Raw genomic sequence first — 20,225 nt, 5'->3', positions numbered from 1 at the left:
CCTGTTCTGGGACATGAGCTTCTTCTGGTTTTCATTTCTGATTCCCTAAAACAGTGCTGTCTCAGACTGTAGCTCCATGTGGCTACTGGGCATTTAAAGTGGGGCTAATGACATCATGAACTGACAATATTTTAGATATATTAGGTTAAGTAATATATATTTTTCAATAATTTATTTGTTACTTTTTAATGTGACTTTTAGATGGGCTGGGGTTACACTGCATATTTGTTTTCCCATATAGTTGAAGCTTTTCCATTTAAAATAAATCAGATTCACCATCTGTATTGCACTACTAGAAAATTTAAAATTGTGTCTGTGGCTTGCTTTTTGTTTCTGCTGGACTACATTGTTGTAAAATGACCATTTTCCTTTTAAAAATTTTTTCAAGTGGTAGCTCATGAAAATGGAAATTTATATAAGTAAAATAAAAGAGAATTCAGTAACTAAATTCAGTTCACTAAATAAATGGATCATAACTAAATGAATGTTGTATGTTTTTCAGATATTTGCAATTGAATACAACTCCATTTTTAAAAGGAAAATGGCATTGTCCTATACATGCCTTGTAACTTGTTTTTATTTAAAGGGTTTTCTTGAACATTCCTATATGATAAATGTCTACCTCTTGACATGCTACAGGCTTCATAGTTTCCATTTTATGGATATACTTCTTCCTATTTGTTTCTGGACATTCTTCTGACTTGCACCTCCTTAAGAGGAGATTCTGGCTTGTCCCCTTATATTGAGCTATGGATTAATGTATTGATGCAGCCACCTGCCACTTTTCAGTAGTGCTGGTAACCTCTTTTCCTGACCATTGATAGTCTCACCCATCTCATCTGGGGAAGACAGTAACTGAAACAAAAGCACTAAGTGAAATGATTCACTGTAACCAGACAAGGCACATAATCTTGGTAAGATGGAAATAATGAGCTGTTACGCAGTGATAGTGGTAAGAGAGTTGAGTTTCCTAAAGAAGGAGGCAGAGCTTTAACACGGATTCAAAAGGTTGGATCTCATCTGTGTCCTGCAAGTTTCTGGCTTTGTGCTGGATACTGTGTAGGACAGGAGACAAATCAGTATGGCTGCCTCTCTCATGGAGCTTACAGTGCAGTAGAAATCAAATCATGTTATAATCCCATGAGAGAAAACAAAGTATGATTAACTCTTATTAAGTTGCAAACTTGAAGTTCTACACAAATGTAAAAGACTTGTTATGCTAAGACTAATATTCTCTTCATGGTCTTCTAACTCCTGTGTATACGCTTGAACCCATAGTAGTGTAAAGCCTTGCATTTCCTTCCTTTGTTATCTTCCATCCACTTCCAGACCAGTGTATTCAAGTGTTCCCAGAGGACATCTCCAATTCAGAGGGTCCAAAGTGTCTCCATATTAGCAAGGTTGTTACTAGAACAATAATACCTTTGTTGGGCATGGCGGCACATGCCTATAATCATGGCACTTAGTGGGAGGAGGTAGAACGATCAGCTGGGCTACCTGAGGAGGTCATGGCCAGCTTGGACTACACAGTAAGACACTGCCTCAGAAACCAAAAAACCTGTATGTGTGTGTGTGCATGCGTGTATGTATGTATATGTATATTGCACATTTATTGAGCATATGTGTGAGGCACTGTGGTAAGTACTTTTCATGTATTCTCATATTTAACATTTATATAAGCTCAGTGAGATAGTTATTTTTATTATCCTTACATTTTTCCAGTAAGGAAGCCAAGATTTTAAAAGATTTAATAGTTTGCTCAAGTTCATATGTTACTACATGGGCCTGGGAAATGAACCTAGTTCTGCCTGGTGCCTGGCTTAAAGGCTTGGTTTTCTAACAACGCACCCCAGTGGAAGCTTTTTCCACATTCTGCTTCTCCCAAAATGGGCACAGTTGTTCCCCCATTCTTTTAGTCAGGAAAACAACAACAACAACAACAAAGAGTTAGTAGAAATAGAAGCCAGGAATCCTGAAGATAGAATCAGCCAGTAAATAATTCAGCGAGTGATAATTTTATTTCTAGTGATTAAAACTCTTTAGAAAATAATCATCTTAATGACTTAAAACAATTCCATTAACAGAAACAAGGATACTCGTTTTGAACTGGAGACCTGGGGACTGTACCTTGGAAGCCAGATGTCTCTGACTGGACGGGTTGTGCCTTCAGAAAAAATATTAATGCAAGAACATGTAGTAAGTATTATGATTTTATTTCCACTTGAAGTGATTTACATGAATCCACATTTGATTATTTACCAGAATGCTGGGAGGATTCATTATTCACTTGGTTCCTCCAGGGCCATGTCCTCGCCTTCCCTTTGTCATATCAGTGTGAATTGGCCTGCATGGATTTACTGGCAGCCAGTGGATATGATTTAGATCTGTTAGACAGCAATAATTCAAACCACTGCAATTAAAACACGCCCACTTATATCGGCTGTTGGACTCTACTTGCATGACTTTAATAAAAAAGCTACAGTTACCTGAGAAAATTTGTTAAGCTAGTGACAGTTAATTTGAACAAACTGTTTTGTGATGTCAGAGTTGATTTTCTAGTTGTTCTCTCAGTTTTATCTGTTGATCTTTCAAAGTCAAGTGCTGGCCATTTGGCATAAGATTGAAGAAATTCACAATGAACCCATATCCAGACATAGCCTGGACAGAGGCAGGCCAAAACCGGAAGAGACAGCTGCCAGGCTCCAGTTGAAGAGATGAACCTACTTTAGGCAAAAATTGTGTGTTATTTCTCTATTTTTCCCAGTTTTTGAGGCCAGGTACATTTCATTTTTTTAAAGTGCTCCCTTTGTTATCATAAAACAATATGTCTAAAATACAGTGGTGCCTCGATTCACAAACTTAATTCATACTTCCCCATAAGGTCACCATTGAACCTAACCATTGAATGTGATTCAGTTGTCAATTTCAGTTTGTGACAAGAAATGTGAAAAGAATTAAGTTCCTGAACTCTGGCATCACTGTAATATAACTGAGTAGCGAATGTGTCATGTTAGCGAAACAGAAGTTTTGTAGTTTTTTTAATCATTCTTTCTGATAATCTACTAAAATTACCAAAACACTAGAGAAGCTGAGGAGAATATTAATTTTCAAAACAAACTTCATTAAGTACTATAGTGTAGGCCCCCACTGTGGTCCTGGTCGTGGTCAGTAATGAGAAGTTTAGTTTCAGATGCACACTCTTGAAGCATTTAAAATGATCTGTCAGGCATGGTGGTATACGGTTGTAATCCTAGCACTTGGGAGGCTGGGGCAGGAGGATTGCCACAGGTTCAAGACCAGCCTGGGCTACTTAATGAGTTCACGGCCAGCCTGAACTACATAGTAAGAAATTGTTTCCAAAAACAACACCAAAAAAATCCACCTCATTATCTCTATATGAAGTCATACTTAAGAAAGTTTATCAATTTTATGTATTTTTTTCTCTTTTGCATGTTTTGGTGTAGAAATAAATCTCCTTAGGACAGTCATGGTGAACCTTTTAGAGCTTTCAGTAATACAAACAGCCCCACCAACACCATGAGTGCCTTAGGTTACCATCAGTATTTTAGGAGAAAGGCATAAAATGGAAAAGCCTGCCACCTAGAGGTAGTGATCAGCTAGGAGTGTCTATATCATCATCATCATCTCCTTCATCCCCAATTCAAAAAGGTTCCTAAGCACATGTCCTGGTCTCTTTTCATCTCCTAGATGAATCCAGGCAGTGTTGCAAGCAAGAGGGCTATGGTTCTCTTCACAGTGGCTGGAGTGTGCTGGAAAAAAGCTCTGTCCCAATGGAACCATTCACAGAGGGCCAGCCCTCCCCTTTTATTTTCATGCTGAGGTTGCTTGGTTTCAGTGCAGCCACCTGGGACAAGGAATCATGAAGATGGCTGATGGCTGGAAGGCAGAGTGATTGGTGAAAAGTGCCCTGGTAGTAACGCTAGGCTACCAGCATTCTAATGCTGTCACTTGTCAACCTGGTTCCTAACTTTTCGGAGCCACAGCTTTGAAGGGGCTTGGAATGTTTCCTAAACATGAATGCTTGTATGCATCACCTGAGAAGCTCGTTAACATGCAGATTTTGATTTATTGGATCTGTGGCAGGGCCCAGGACACTACATTTCGGACAGGCTCCCTGCAGAGCTCATGCTGCTGGTCCATAGGACAACATGCGGAGTGAGCAGCAAGAGGTTAGATTAGAGTGTACTTCCATGTAATTCTCACAGTGGATATTCCCGGTTACTGACACTGAAAACATTTTCATTTACAGTGAACCCTTGACTTGCGAACTCAGGTGTTCCAGTTGACATTTGCGGCTTTCAGGAAGGGGGGTGAAATGGAAGGTGGTTATTATTTGGAAGGAGAGTCATCTTCCATAAGAACAGCAGGAATCTGGCTCTCAGGTGTCCCTTTTTGTGGGAGATTCTGTAGCCCACTAGGACCTGCTGTGGCTCACTAGATCTCGATCTTTTCAGAATTAAAAGCCAAGCTGAAGTTGTCTGTTTGGTCTTTTCTTTAACACTTTTCTTTTCAGTTGTGAAAAATGCTTTTTCATTATACCTTCCTTCCTTAGCCGCTTTTCTGGCCTTTTCGGGCCGTTTTGATAGCAGTAATCACAGCAATTATACTGAGCACTGACTGATACCATGTCCACAAACACATACATCTGGGCTCAGACTGATGCTCATGTATGCTCTACATGCTTTTCTAGCATCACGAGTTTTGTTTACAGCTGCACAGTCAGCCAGCATTTAGGTCGTAACTCAGAGACTGGATATAATTAAACCTACAACTCGGATTGTAATCCCCGTTGTTTGTATGGGAGGCCAGTCATAACTTGAGAGTCCACTGTATCTCAAGACCTTGGATGTAAGCAGAATGCTGGGCACCAGTCTAAAATCCCCCCACTTCAGTTCGTGGAACTTGTTTTTCCTACTCTTCTGAAATCTGCCAAGGAGTGAGAGGACAGCTTGCATCCTGACCTCGTTGCTCCTCATGTAGCTACTCCTGGCATAATATATCATTTGATCTTCCCTGTAGGGCTTTTTGAGATTAGTAATGTGACCTAGAGTATCAGTAATCATAATTTTCTGTTTGCCTAAAGTAAGGTTGCCAAAAGTAAGGTAACTAAAGTGGACATCCTGAGCCATTTAGATGAAAAGGATGTAGAATTTTAGACCTGGAAGTGAACCTCAGATATCGTTGAATCAGGCACCATTTTTCACACATAGCAGAGACCTATGAGGACTTACAAGAAATTCTGTCTCTGAGGCTAAGCAGACGTAGAATAGTTCTCAGATGCCTGCACTCCATGGAAGCAAATGTACTCTGTTCAGATGAGCAAGTGCTTGCATCTGTGTTTATAGACTGTGAATAGCAAACTGCCTTAAATCATTCTGTTGTAACAAACATTGGCCATCTGCACACTATCCTTGTTTTAATTGCTTGCTGAATAAATATGTTCATGATCTTTTTCTCAGTGTCAACCTATGTCTGCTGCTGACTGGTCCAAGGATATACGAACTTGCAAGATTTTAAATGCGGAGTCTTTGAATAAATGGTTGATTGTATGTAGTAACAGAGCTGAAAATTTGATTGAGGGCTTTCTGAGTTGCTTGAGAAGAGTTGGAAGTTCCATGGGATTTAATGTGGACTACCCAAAAATGTGAGAATACACTGAATTTTAAAACATATAATTTGGGTTGGTTAGAGGAAAGAAAATAATGGCTGTCTTACCTACAAGAGCTTCGTCTCAGTAATTTCTTCTAATATAAAGTGCTAAAGATAACTATAAATAGTTTTGTAAGAAAACTTTTATAAAGCTAAAATATATTTTCTGTTCATTTGTGTAAGACTTCTTCTAGTTGTCCACTATCTTAGTACGCTTTCAGTATCAGGTATAAAACTGTAGAGTCTATACATAGCCTTCGGAACTATTTTCCTTTGATCAGTTATTGCTAAAACTTAACAGCCAAAAAATGAACAAATAAAGGTTGTATTTCCTGACTTTATAGATTTTATGCTTTAAACTTTAAAAAAAAATCTAAAATAAGTTTTTCTGATTTTGTTACTATAGCAAGATCGATCATTTGGATTGCTAATAAAACCAAGGTCATTTGTTTATTCTTTGCACATTTACTATCTACTGCATGCTTAGCCAGTTGCTAGGGATGTTAAAGACGTTACTTCAGTAAAGGTTACATGCCTATATAATCATGCCCAAAACTGTAGTATTTTGCTTTAGAAAAGCTATAAGCTGGTTGTTCCTTATTTTCTTGAGTTTTCTGTGTTTAGAAAGAACCACAGTTACTTCCTTTTCTTTGAGGAAGTACAGATGTAATAATTGGCAAGTTATTCTTTGGGAATATTGGGAAGTTATTCTTTAAACACACAGTTACTAATTAATTACCTCAGCAGTATAAGTGTTGTTGAAAATCATATCTGGTCCCAAAGTCTTAGTTTACTCTATGATTTAGAATTCTCTTATCAAATCTGTTAACAGATTGCTTGATTCAAGTTTCCTCTGCTCTAGTTTCTCTCAACTCACAAGCTAATAAAGCAGGAAAAAAATATGAAAGAAGCCATAGACTGCAGACACTAGGCTGGCGTCACAGGTGTATTTCCTCATGAATGTCGTGAATGAGCCAGGGCCTGAGTTCTGGGCTTGGACTCTTTTCTTTGAAAGCCCACATTTTACGTGTTCTTTTTCTTTCCTAGGAAGTGTCCATTTACCACTTAAAGTTATTTGTATAGCTTCTCTCACCTAAGACAGTACCTAGTGATTTTAGGAGAAATGAATAATAAGAATGGCTTGAGTTGGAGTGCAAGTTTGAATTGAAAGTCAGAAATGTTGAGTTGTTGAAATGGTACTATGGGCCATTTTTGCAGCTCTGCTGGAAACAGCCATAGGGCTTAGTGGTTCTGCCACTCGGTGAGCAAATTTTACAAGGCCACTGGTCTCACGGAGGCAGTCCAATCATACACAGAAGCTGAATGCACATGAAGAAGCTAGATTTGTACATGCCTGTATGTGGGAATAATTTCTTTAGCCTCTGGCTCCTAATAAAATGTTACATACCCGATAAATACTTGCTGACTGATTGACTGACTAAGGCTAGATGTTCCAGGATCCACATAAGCCATCATCGTGAAGGTGAAAAACAAAAACAAGAAAAAGAAAAACTTTCCCCCTGAAATATGTAGATTAGCGGAATATCTTGGCTTTATTGACTTTATGATTCCTGAAGTTTTAAAAAATTTTCATAGTCATTGTAAGAGAAATCTTAATTCTGCTTTAATTGGAACCATTTCATACTCATGATGTTTTAAGATTTGTGGTTCCAGAAGTTCATTTTTGACCATTTGAACAGAAATAGTAATTGAAGGGATTCTATACAATTGAGAAAATTTTATTTTCCATCAAATGATTTGTACATTAATAAAAATTATTAAATGTTTTTGGCATATCTTGTAGTAGAAGAAACAATTTTAAACTCAAAAAAGTTACAGTTTTTCTCTTTTCTTAAAATTTCAAAGCTGTTATGAAAATCCATTTGTATGATTTCTAATACAATGTGATTATGTACTACTAAGAAGGGAATTAATTTTTTTATGTAGCACAAAAGTACAAGAAAATACAGCTGCATACCTTCGAGCAATCCAGCAACACGCTGATCTTGACGTTCAGTTGGTAAGTATTTTTGATGTACAGTTTTTATTTGTTCTTTATGTCAGTAGTAAAAAACACATTTTTACTACTGCAGATTCCTATGTATTGCACCCAAAGCATTGCAGAAAGAATTAACGTCAGTATTTTCATTGGTGTTTTATTTTCCAATTTGTAACAGTTTTTACATATTTCTTGTTAGTCCTGTATCAGCTTCTTGGATGTCTGCGTAGTTTCCATCTTGTTGGGGGTCATCTTTTCTTAAGATTTGACCGAAATTGGTGCTTGCCTCATCCCATATGTGTTAGGGTAGCTGTGTTCTCTCGAGTACCTTAGGAAATTTTCTGAAGGGCCTAGGCCTTGGTCAGCTATGACCCCAGATTCCACTTGCCTCTTTCTATGTGTTTCATGTAACGCTGCCATTTCCTCCTGCACCTCACCGTCCTGTGAGGCGTCTGCAGTTGCCCCAACGATGTGTGTGCTTGTGTAAGTGTGCATGCATGCATCCCCCCTCCCCCAAAGCATGGTTATGTCACATTAGAACATTCCAGACAAACCCTTAAAATGGCCCAGGCATCCCATTTTCTGGAAGTACTCTTCTACTAAGCTCTCCTTCCCCAAATTACAGTACTTTTCCTGCCCCTTCAGTTTTCTCTTCTTGCCTCCCTCACGGCCTCAGCCCAGCACTCAGTGCTCTTGTTTAGATCACATGCTAACTAGTTTATCAGTCTGGGATTCTTTTTCAGTCACATACAAAAAATGCCCAAAGGATGTTATATTAGAGAATTCTCACCTTAAAAGCACTTACTTTTTATATAAAGTTCAACTTTCAGAATAGTTGTAAAAGTAGTATGAAGAATCCTCATGTAATCTTACCAGGTACCTAATTATTGACATTTGGTTATAGTTATTTTGGTTTTTTTGTTGTGGTGGTGGTTTTTTTTTTTTTTTTTTTTTTTTTTTTTTTTTTTTTGTACCATGGATTAAACTAACAACCATGTGCTTGCAAAGCAGGTGCTTATGCCGCTGAGTGAAATCCCCAACCCGGTTTTGGTTATTTTGTCATTTCCAATTTTTTTTCATGAACCGTTTGGCAGTAAGTTACATGATCCACTATTATTCTTGAATGTTTTAGTGTATATTTTGTACAGACAAAGTCACTGTCTTACAGAACCTAAAGACAACCAACCAGCCTTAGGAAAAAGAGCAAGTATGTGGGGAATTTGAGGAGACAAACAGAATCAATTCAGGGGGGAAATGAGGGAGGAGAAGTGAAGGAGAGATGGATAGGATTAGAGCAAATGACTGACGAAAAGACATTTTAAATGACAGTGATTAATTTGTCTGTGGTTTAAAAGCAATTTAAGAGAAATATAAGGATATTAATATTTGCTTCTTGGACCCTAGAGGCAAAAGATGTTTGGAGAATCCATATATTCATTTTTTTCAAACATTAATAAGCTGGTTGTATATTCTGCTTTTTTTTTCTCTTCAGGTGATGTGCATCTTGCCTTCTAATCAGAAGAACCTTTATGATTCTATTAAAAAATACTTGAATTCAGACTGCCCAGTCCCAAGCCAGTGTGTGCTTACACGGACCTTGAGTAAACAGGGGATGATGATGAGCGTTGCCACCAAGATTGCCATGCAGATGACTTGTAAACTCGGAGGCGAGCTGTGGGCTGTGGAGATACCTGTGAGGGCTCTGTCACAGTTCTTCCTTTTCATGACCAACCAATCAATTTTTAAATCAAAGTAGGAGATAATATCACCCAGTGCCAAAATTACAGTACCCCCATTATCCTTGGGATGTTAGTTTTAGGCATGCCCCGTCCCCAACTTGGGATACCAAAATCTGCAGATGCTTAAGTATCTTATTTAAAATGGTGTGATATTTGCTTTAACCTATACACATCCTCCAATATACTTTAAATCTTTTTTGCTGATAGTACTTAATGTAAATGCAGAACCCTTGGATATAGAGGAAGAACTGTATTTGGTTTGTTTATTGAGCTCTTGGGTTTTGTTGTTACACAAGCCTCTGCAGAGATTTTCTTAAGGCAGTTAAGGCACAGCCTCTTTCCTCAGGGAGCTTCAGTTCAGCTGCTAACTTAGAAGATTTCGTGAAAGAGAATCTAGTATGTCTTATTTTGGGGAGGGGGACAGAGGTCTTGAGTTGAGTCCTCCCAACAGCTGTTTGGAATCTACATTCTGTGGCCTTTTATGTTGACCTGTTTCAACAAACAGCTGCCTCTGAGAGGAGCTCTGCATCCTTCCCCCAACCCCCGGCACTTGAGACATCCGCACAGTCTGAGCTCAACCTCCTAGGTGTGGTGGACGGAGAAATCCTCTTCACATTCCGAAACTGGCCACTGTGGGAGGAAGTGTGCAGGATGAGGAGTGGGTGAATGTGCTTGTTCCTCTCCACACTTATAGCCCGGGTGATCGAACTGGTTAGCACAGCTCCTCCCACCCTGGGTGCAAAGCCAAGTCAGGATTCCCTAGCAACCTGAGGAACAGGAGTGGAATTCCTCTTCAGATTCCTTCAGCCAGAGGCAAGGGGTGGATTGACCACTTTCTCTAAATCTCATAGTCACAGGTGCCTCTTGCTCACCCCCAGAAAAAGTGACAGTTATTTTGGATTATAGTGGGTCTCTTCAGGGAAGTATCTGTCACAGTCTTCCCTTCACCTGTAACTGGTTTTTACTTTAGCAATCTGTGTCGCCTGGATCTTGCTGTCCCTGACACAAAATTTTCATAGTCTACTGACTGGAGACAGTATTTTTTTTTAAATATAATATTCACCATTGTGTGGGGAGGAGATCCGTTATCCTACTATCATCATTTGTTTAATTTTATAGTTAAAGTCCCTGATGGTGGTCGGTATTGATACCTGTAAAGACACATTCAGCAAGCAAGTGGTGGTTGGATTTGTAGCCAGTGTTAACCCCAGAATCACCAGGTACTTTTGAAATTATCCTAATATATTCTTTAGTTTATTGTTAATTGTAGTTCAACTAAAGAACATATCAACAAGGAATAATTTGTATTTTTCACTCACATTCTAAATGCTGGCATTTATGGTCATAAATTATACTTAAAAATGTGAGTAACAGTGTAGTCAATCACATTTTTAAAGTTTAATTTCATTTTATTTTAAAGAGAATAAAACCAAGCAAAACAAAACAATAAAGCCAATCAAAACAAATCAGTATAAGTGACAGGACTTCAAAACAATACAAAATCAACAATGGTTACCACGCCTCTTGTTATCTTCAGATTAGCTGCAGATACCTTCAGACATAGTAAGAACCAAACAAAACAGAACCAGTAAAAACAAACAGTGAATGCAATAAAGGACTTCAAAACTAGACAATAGTAAATCCAGATGGCATCCATAATATATTTTGCTATCTCTGAAATAGCTGCTCCTGCCATCAGATGTAACAGAATCAAACAAAACAGAATAAAACCCAACAAAACAATGAAAGTGATACAGGGCTTCAAAACAAGATAATAGAAGATTAATAATGGCTGCCACCTTCAGAAGGAGATCCCCATAGATGCTACCCTGTGTACTGTTATCCTCTGAATAGATGAGCAGACCACTGGCCCTAGACCTGCAGTCAGTGAAACACCAAAACACCACAAGCATCAAATTGCATTTTACCTCAGTAGCTATCATCTCAGCCTATATTTCTCGGATCAGTTGATTGCTTATGGAGGCGCAGAGGGGATCATTTTTGTTTCCCAGCCTGTGCACCAGAAGGGGTTGAGGTCTGGCTCCCCCCATTACCCCCACCGATGACCAGTGATGGTGCTGGTTTTCAGGGAGAGCTTGCTTCTTGGTGACTTCTGGTTCTCTTCCCCTGTACGTCCATGAATGGTGCTGACTTGTGGGGAAAGGCTGGGGTCTGGCTGTTTCCTGGCAACAGCAGTCAACTCATGGCACTGGTTTGCAGTGAAGGCTTGCTTCTTGATGTCAATCATATTTTCAAGTATAATTTATGACCATAAATGCTGATGTTTAGAATCCAGGTTTTTTTTTTTTTAATGTTTTTGAGACAGAGTCTCAATATGTAGTTTAGGCTGAACTTGAACTCAGCTCAGGCTGGCCTTGAACTCAAAACAATCCTTCTGCCTCAGCCTCATAAGTGTTGGAATTACTGGCGTGCTCCACCATGCCCAGCATATTACTGATTTTAAAAATTAGTTCTGACAAGTTTTTTGGTGGACTCTGTTTTTTTTCCATGTTGTCTGCAAACAGAGACAATTTCCTTTCCCATTTGGGGGTCCTTTATTTACCTTGCCTGATCACTCTGGCTTAGACTCAAGGTACTTCACTGAATGAAACTGGTAATGTGACGCTGAGCTGTATACAATGGATGTGTGTTCTAAGGGAGGGCAGTATTTTGAGGGGGATTAATGGCAATGCGTGTTTTAGTGTAATAAATTTGTTTTTATATAGACATTCAGTATAGTGTCTGATTCTACTGCCTCTGATCTTTATAATGTGCTGATTTATTTGGTTTGATACTGTTTTTGAGGACTTTTATATAGTTTCTTCAGGGATATGGAAATATTTTCTTAAACTGTCCTTGTGTGCCTTTTATATCAGGACGTTGACCTGATAAAACACATTTAGAAATACTACTTTCTCTTCAGATTCTTGGAAAAGTTTGAGGATTGGTACCATTTCTTCTGTAAATGTTTGGTAGAATTACCAGTGATAACATTAGATTTTGGGTTTTTCTTTGTTAGGATACTTATTATTATTAATTTAGTCTCCTTTCTCTGAATTGAAGTGTTCAGATTTTCAAGTTTTTGTTGTAACTCAGTCTTAGTAGATTCGGTGTTTCTAGGTATTTCCTTGTTTCTTATGAATTATCCAATTTGTTGACATATAATTGTGCGTGGTTGCATGCATGATCCTTTTAATTTATGTGGTATTAGTTGTTAATACCTCCAACTTTATTTATGCAGATATTCTCTTTTTTATTAGTAAAAGCTAACTCAAGGCTTGCAGCTTACCTTTTAAAAAAATAAAAAGCTGGGGGCTGGGAATTTAGCTCAACAGCATAAGCACCTGCCTTGCAAGCAGGCAGTTGTGAGTTTGATCCCTGGTACCGATAAAAACGAGAAAGACAAAAAAATGAAAAATAAAAAGCCATTCTGTTCGTCTTTTTAATTTTTTTTAGACTCATTTCTGCTCTGACTTTTATTACTTTCATTCTTTCACTAACTTTGGGTTGGGTTTTTATTTGTTTTTGTTTTCTTAAGGCATAAAGTTAAATCGTTAGTGTTTATTCGTCATGTAGGCTTTTATCACTACAAATTTGTTTTAGAACTGCTTTGGTGCATTACATAAGTTTTAATATGTTTTTCCATTTTCATTTTTCTCAGAATACATTTTTATTTCATTTTTAATTCTTTGATACATTGGTTTTTCAGGAATGTGGTGTTTAATTTTCACATATTTGTGAATTTTCAGGTTTTCCACATTGATTCCTAGTTTCATATTTCTGTGGTTGGAAAAGATGCACATATGATTTCTGTCTTTAAGACTTTCTTTGATTTGTTCTGAAGAGTCCTTCATGTGCATTTGAGAATAATACACATTCAGCTGCTATTTGCCAAACTATTTTGCACATCTGTAGGATCCATTTTTGCATGTCTGTAGGATCCAGTCATTCAGATCCAATATTTTCGTACTGATTTTCCATCAGGATGACAGCCTTTGGTAAAAGAGGGATATTGATGTCCCTTATTGCTACTGCATTGCTGTTTATTTCTCTTCTAAGATTTGGTCATATTGTTTGTCAATGTTAGGTACTATAATGCATATGTATTTCAGTTGGTTCATCCTGATGATGAATGAACCTCTCTATCATTATATGACTTCCCATGTGTTTTGTGAGTTCTCTGAGAAAATCTTGTATTGTTTGATATAAGCAGAATTATCTCTGTTCTCTTCGTTTCATTTGTGTGGAATGTTTCTTTTTCCATCCCTTAATTTGCAGTCTGTGGTGTCCTAAAAGTTGAAGTGAGTCTCTTACAGGCATTATTTAATTGAGTATTTAAAAATGCATTTAGCTACTTCTTTAGTTGGAGAATTTAATCTAGTTAGGTTTCAAATAGCTATTGATGGGTAAAGAGACTTACTGCCATTTTGTTGTTCTCTGGTTGCTTTGTAAATGTTTTGTTCTTTTATTCTTTTGGTGATTTCCTTTGTAATTTGATTTTCTTTTAATTTTAAAATTTTAATTTTATTAATATTTTATACTGCCTTCATCTTAGTCCCCTTCTATTTTGCATAGATCTATCTCCCTCTGGCCTGTTATCTCTTTTTTTTTTTTTTTTTTTTTTTTTTTTTGGTCTTTCTCGTTTTTATCGGTACCAGGGATCGAACTCGACTGCCTGCTTGCAAGGCAGGCACTTACACCGCTGAGCTACATCCCCAGCCCCTGGCCTGTTATCTCTTACTTCATTTTTTATTTACAGTTTGGGTTTCTCATATAAGAGAAATCATGTTGACTGTCTGTAGTGATATGCTTTGATTCCTTTTTCTTTTGTGTAGTGAATAGGTTTTTGCTTTGTGTTTGCCGTATGGTTTACGTAAAGTATCTTACAGTTACTAAAGCTGCCAACAACTTAGCTTTCATTGTAGACAAAAGCACTTTACTTTTATTTCCTTCCTCCATATCTTTAGTTTTGGTGTAACAATTTACATTTCCTTTGTATTGTGTGTCCACTAGTAAATTATTGTAGCTATAGTTACTTTTGGTACTTTTGTCTTCCAACCATATACCCTTCAGTGAATCTCTTCTTAGAATTGTAACATCTTGTGTAGATTTCTGGACTCCCAGAGAGGCACTGTCCTTTATAGGTAATGTTAAAATGAGTACTTCTGTATGTTGGGGATGCATCAGGGGGATAATGGTAGACACCTCCTGTTCTGCTATCCTCTGGTATCACCCAGGACTACCAGTTTCTGAGCAATATTCCTAATTTTGTTACTTCTGTTATATTTACTTAGAGAAGTATAATATTCACAGTCTGTCATGTTCTTCATGCTTTTCAGATGCTTTTAATTATTGTTATCAAGAGAACTTCTGAAATCTAGATAAGTTAATCATGTTAAAATATTAAATCTGAAAAGCACCTATAGAAATGGAAATTTCATGCTTGAGAAATCTATGAAAGTTTTAGAAGCAGAAGAACATATAATGGCCTGTGTTCTAATATATAGCATGTACTGTGCTAAGCATTTTACATTTATTATCTAATTTAATTTTTACCATAATCCTCAGTGGTATAATTGCTTTACTGTCTTATTAAAAATCTCCTTGATATGTTTGAGAAAACTGAGGCTTAGATTCATATGGTAGAGCTAGATAGTGAGGACACTTCCCAGGATTTGAACCTAATGCCCAAACTATATCTTAATTTCATGTAACAGTAAATGTATCCCAGAGAGAGGTACTTTTGAATGTCACATAGCATATTTTGTGATTACATAGCATATAGAAAATTATGAACATTAATTTTTAGTTATATATGTCTTAATATTGATGCATTTCTTTATTCATAATACATATTTATTATAACATTAGTATATAATATAGTATAAATCTTGAAATTGAACTTTATTTTTGACTTTTTCTGATTTTAGGTGGTTTTCCCGCTGCATACTTCAGAAAGCAGCAACTGATCTTGCAGACTGCTTAAAAGTCTTCATGACAGGTACTAAAAATATAGCAGGATGGGTGGGCTCTAAAAATATTGTTCCTTCAGACCCAAAATTCATGTGCTTGAAGCAGACCAGTACGCAGAAGCGAATTCCCTCAGCCGGTCACTGTCACCCAGTGGAGATTCCTAAAGCTGTGTGCTGATTCACACAGGCCTGCTGTCAGATTGTATAGCACTTGCATTTGTTTGTATGTGATCAGTGGAAAGCCAGAGGGAGCAAAGTATGTGACCTTTGGTGGCCCTGCAAGGAGTTTGACTGTCACAAGAACTTCACCTGGAGGAACTGGGATTGTAGGAGAGGAATGTTAGCCTGGACCTAGGAGACAAGCCTTTGGCCCTGAGATGAGGGTACTAGTGGACAAAGTGTGGCCATGCAGGAAAAGCTGAGAAAGATTGGAAACAGCACCCTCTTCCCGGAGGATGCAGCAGGTGTAGGGTTTCCGCTTCTCGCCAGCCCTGACCAAGGTCCCACTTTGCTGTTGTTCCCTAGTAGTGTGACATAGGCAGCTTTTGTCCTCTCAGAGTCTGCGTTTTCCAATCTGTAAACTTTGGAAAATTATAAGTTTTATTTTTAAAAAGTGAGATACTTTATGGTAGGAATGGTCTTTTAGACACATGAATGTATTATACCAAACTAAAATCATCTTTCTGCACAACATATTTCTGAAGCAAACTGTGATATATATGAAAAGAATCATTACATCCTATCATTTCACCTTCAAAACTTAATAAATTTCTTTTAGTAGTTGTTACTAAAAATTTCTCTTGTATGGGAAGTTACTGCCTGATTTCTGTGCTTAGGCAATTTCTAGTTAAGAGTGGGTAGAAATGTTTTCAGAATTCATACCATCAGTGGGAATTAGAATCAAATTTAGTGAGTCAGTGTGAACAGCTGGCCAAGTCATGCTCTTTATGTTTTCATATTTATTCTCATTAAGGAAGAAAAGGATATAAACTAACCTAGTTGAGAGGATTTATAGGCTTAAAAAGAATAAATTAGTATTAATTTGGTTTAGGCATTGGTCTCCTGAATGAATAAAATTTTAATTTGTTTCTTAAATATTAAAATATGAATACAGAGATACATTAAAATTAAGAATACATTATGCTGTAGAAACTATTATGATTTCTCAAATAGCATAGGTGAAGAAATGCCCCTAAGGTATCTATTTTTATATTATTGCAAATGTAACCCAAATTAGGCATTTCCCTATTGTACTATATCTAAAATAGTAGTTATTTAAATATTAAAATACAGTGCTACTTCAGTTTACAAATTTAGTTTATTTTACAGTTTTGGGGAAGATGAGAAAGTTGTGTGTTTGTGTGGGAAAGTTGGCTGTGGTCTTGTTCGTCACCCAGTGGGAAGTTAACAGAAGCAAAATTTTGCTCAATGCTTTTGTTTGCAAATCGAATTGTTTGCAAACAGAAGTGTTCTTGAACTGAGGTATTACTGGATATAGGATTGTTAATTTTTGTTAGCATTGGACCATAATTTTTTTTCCCTAACACTAAATTCTGCAGGAGCACTCAAAGAGTGGTACAAGCACAACCACGATTTGCCGGCCCGGATAATTGTGTATCGTGACGGCATAGGGGATGGGCAGCTGAAAACAGTTGTTGAATATGAAGTCCCACAGCTGCTTAGCAGTGTGGCAGAATCTGGATCAAAAACCAGGTAGGATGTTACTGTTCTTCCTCTAACACTTCAGATAAAGGCGTATTCTGCTGCACCTGTTCAACACAGGTATGCAGATAAAATATCTTTTTTGTTATCCAGTTATTTTTGCTGTGTTTATGCACCTAGATTTTTCTTGGTCTAACATCAAGAGTCTGGTAGTGTAAGCTTTCTGGGGCCCAGTGGGTCACCTAAAGGAAGCCACCTTTCTAAATTAAAACTAAACATGTGTATTGTAAGACGAAGAGGTGACTTGAGGAATAATAGGAACTAAAGTTCTTGCTGTGATACTCAGAAATAAGTCTGAGAGAATGATTTGCTAATTGGAAAAAATCTCCTTGGATAATTCTGGAAAATCTTTCCTTGAATTGCAGTTAAAGATTATTGTCCTAATGGCCATTCCCTGGCCCCCTTTAAGTGATATAAACTAAGCAAATGACTTGACATAGTACACTTCTGCAAGAAATGAGAGCAATCCCTAATTTTAAAAAACTGTATGTCTCTCTAGGGTAGGAAGTATAATGAGTGATTTTTATTTTAAGTTTTTCTAATGGATTTCTATATTTTATTTTTAAAAGTACCAAAATAAACCAGAAAGCTTACTGGATTGGTTTTAGCTCTCTCTCTTCTTTCTCTGGTTCTAAGCTCCAGATTGTCAGTGATTGTGGTCAAGAAGAAGTGTATGCCACGGTTCTTCACAGAAAGGAACCACACTGTACAGAATGCCCCCCTCGGCACTGTCGTGGACTCTGAAGCCACGCGTCCTGAATGGCAAGTGCCACTGGCAAAGCAGGTTTAGTCATTGCATGTTGTTTAAGCCGGCCTTATTCTCTGTGACTTCTTCCCCACATCTATTCCATTTTTCCCCTCAGGTATGACTTTTACTTGATCACCCAGGTTGCCTTTCGGGGAGCTGTTAGTCCCACCCACTATAACGTCATCTATGATGACAACGGTCTGAAGCCCGACCACATGCAGCGACTAACATTCAAACTGTGCCATATGTACTACAACTGGCAGGTGAGGGAAATCTGTTTACTGATGTAAAAGTGACAGGATGAGTCAGGAAGACGGCAAGCTTCAGTTCAGACTGGGCCACTTAGCGTCTCAAAATAAGAATTTTAAAAAGGGCTGGAGATGCGGCTTAGTGTGAAGGTCCTAGTACTGGAAAAAAAAGATTCTCACTTTGGAAGTTGTCCCTCAGCTCACTCATGAATCCTGAATTACCTAACTTTGCACAATGGGAGGAACTCAGGCTGCCATAGAGACAAAACAGCAATAGCCATTGCAACAGGTCAATGCTCATTGTTTCTAGAGGACTGTATTAGGTGTATTATCCTAGACACGCCTGGCAGGAAATCAGGGTTTTGTTAATTTCATGTTCCAAATGAAGAAATTGAAGGCAATACAAATGTGCCTGGTGGAAAGGTGTTAACAGGCACTTGTCTGTCGTGTGTTTCTGTGCGTTGGGCTAGATCTACTCTCAGAGCCTTGTCAAGGCCAAATTCAAGGAATGAGGTGAGGTCTTAGGAAGCCAAGATGAGACCAAGTGAGATGCTCCCAGCTCCCAAGCTGGCACTTTACCCCATGTTGCTGGTGAGTTTCAATTCCCAATGACCAAGGTTGCCCTTTGAGTTTATGGTTTTCCTAGAACACATTCTATCATATGTGTAACAATAGACGAAAATGTTCGTGAAGAAAAAATGACTTTGAGGAAGTTATCCTCTTACTTATTATCATTGCTTTTCCTGTTTCAGGGCTTAATCAGTATCCCAGCGCCATGTCAGTATGCACACAAGCTGACTTATCTGGTAGCACAGAGCATTCATAAGGAGCCAAATCTGAAATTAGCGAATTACCTCTTCTACCTGTGAAGACATGAGCCATTGGCATCAGGAGATGAAGAATCAAAGTAGTTACTGTAATAGACTTTGTCCAAAACTGCCAAAAGATCAAGACTGTGATTGAGGAGAGGGGATTGAGTTTAGTTTTAACATCAGGGAAAACAAAAATAAAAACAAACCTGAATACATTTTTATCTGAAATAGTTTAAAAGAAATGTATCTTATTTTATCTTTAAAAAGTTATATGCGTGGAGTAAATTCGAATTGTGGGATATAGAATCAAAATATACAAACACCTAAAAAAGCCCCACAAAGTTAAAAGTCTTCTAAGAAAATAAGTGTTTGTGTGATGTGTTGATGGTGTAGAGTCTGATCCCCCCACAGAAGTTTTACAGAGGTTTTCTTAAGTGTTACAGTTTTTGATAGTTTAAATAAGTGTTAGAAATAAAGAAATTTCAGAGCATCAAAAATGTGTTGTGTGTGGGTGATTTATTTTTTTTTGTGTGTGTGGCACCAGACTAAACCCAAGGCCTTCACACTGAACTTTGTCTCCAGTCCATCCTCTCCCCTTTTTGGAGACAGAATCTTACTGAATTAAGTTACCCAGGTTGATTTGAATTTGGGATGCTTCTGCCTCTGCTTTCTAGAGTGCTGATATTGCAAGTATGTGCCATTTTGCCTGGCTCAACTGTGTATTTATTGTTATTTGAATTTTAAACTGGTATTGCATGAGTCTCATTATTTAATGACCACATTGCCATCGATCTTTGAGTTATATTTCTGAAACTGAAATTATGTGTGGTTCTGGTGTTGGGGTTTTACTTTATTTCATAGAAACCACTCTCAGTGATGACTTTGCCTGCTTGGAGAAAGCAGAGTCCATTTGAAAAGAACTTTGATAGGGCCCAGCTGAGGGCATCTGTGCCCACAGGTCCAGCCCTGCCCTTGGCGTTGTGGCTGCACCCTGTCTGTGCTTCTGGTAGTCTCTCCACTTCTGCTCTGTGGAGGAGGCTCCTCTTGTGGGCTTTCCCTCCCTTTCTTGCATTTTCACGTTCTCCCTCGTTAATGCCCTACTATTGGCATTGCAAGTATGCTGTCATTTTTCTCATTGAAGAAAGAAACCATTGCCTTCTCTAGTTCCCAGCCAGTTTGTTTGCTCTTTGCAGAGTGTGTCTCAAGAGAATGGTCTGTGTCTGATGTATCCATCCCTTACTCTAACTAGAACTTTGCCCTCAACAAGTGCATCCAGGGTCACCAGTGACCTCCACTTTGCTGTCACTTCACAGTC

General features: G+C 37.9%; 1 protein-coding gene across 4 annotated transcripts in view; it reads left to right on the top strand.

Annotated features, from left to right (window-relative positions):
- Positions 1-19,407, top strand: part of Piwil4 (piwi like RNA-mediated gene silencing 4) — an 85,966-nt gene extending 66,559 nt beyond the window's left edge. For all 4 annotated transcript variants that reach the window (XM_063256214.1, XM_063256216.1, XM_063256215.1 and 1 more), the window contains 10 exons: positions 2,085-2,196; positions 5,481-5,665; positions 7,618-7,690; positions 9,162-9,362; positions 10,528-10,628; positions 15,339-15,409; positions 16,940-17,093; positions 17,739-17,864; positions 17,966-18,113; positions 18,851-19,407. In XM_063256214.1, coding sequence (XP_063112284.1) covers positions 2,085-2,196; positions 5,481-5,665; positions 7,618-7,690; positions 9,162-9,362; positions 10,528-10,628; positions 15,339-15,409; positions 16,940-17,093; positions 17,739-17,864; positions 17,966-18,113; positions 18,851-18,967 — 1,288 coding nt within the window. In that variant the 3' untranslated portion in view covers positions 18,968-19,407. The remainder of the gene's footprint in view (positions 1-2,084; positions 2,197-5,480; positions 5,666-7,617; positions 7,691-9,161; positions 9,363-10,527; positions 10,629-15,338; positions 15,410-16,939; positions 17,094-17,738; positions 17,865-17,965; positions 18,114-18,850) is intronic.
- Positions 19,408-20,225: the final 818 nt, after the last annotated feature.

This window comes from Cavia porcellus, unplaced genomic scaffold (assembly GCF_034190915.1).
Source record: "Cavia porcellus strain 051 isolate PalLab524CR breed Dunkin Hartley unplaced genomic scaffold, mCavPor4.1 scaffold_9, whole genome shotgun sequence".
In the NCBI taxonomy this organism is placed as follows: domain Eukaryota; kingdom Metazoa; phylum Chordata; class Mammalia; order Rodentia; family Caviidae; genus Cavia; species Cavia porcellus.
Note: the sequence above shows the minus strand (reverse complement) of the source record. Positions and strands in the feature narration are given on the sequence as shown.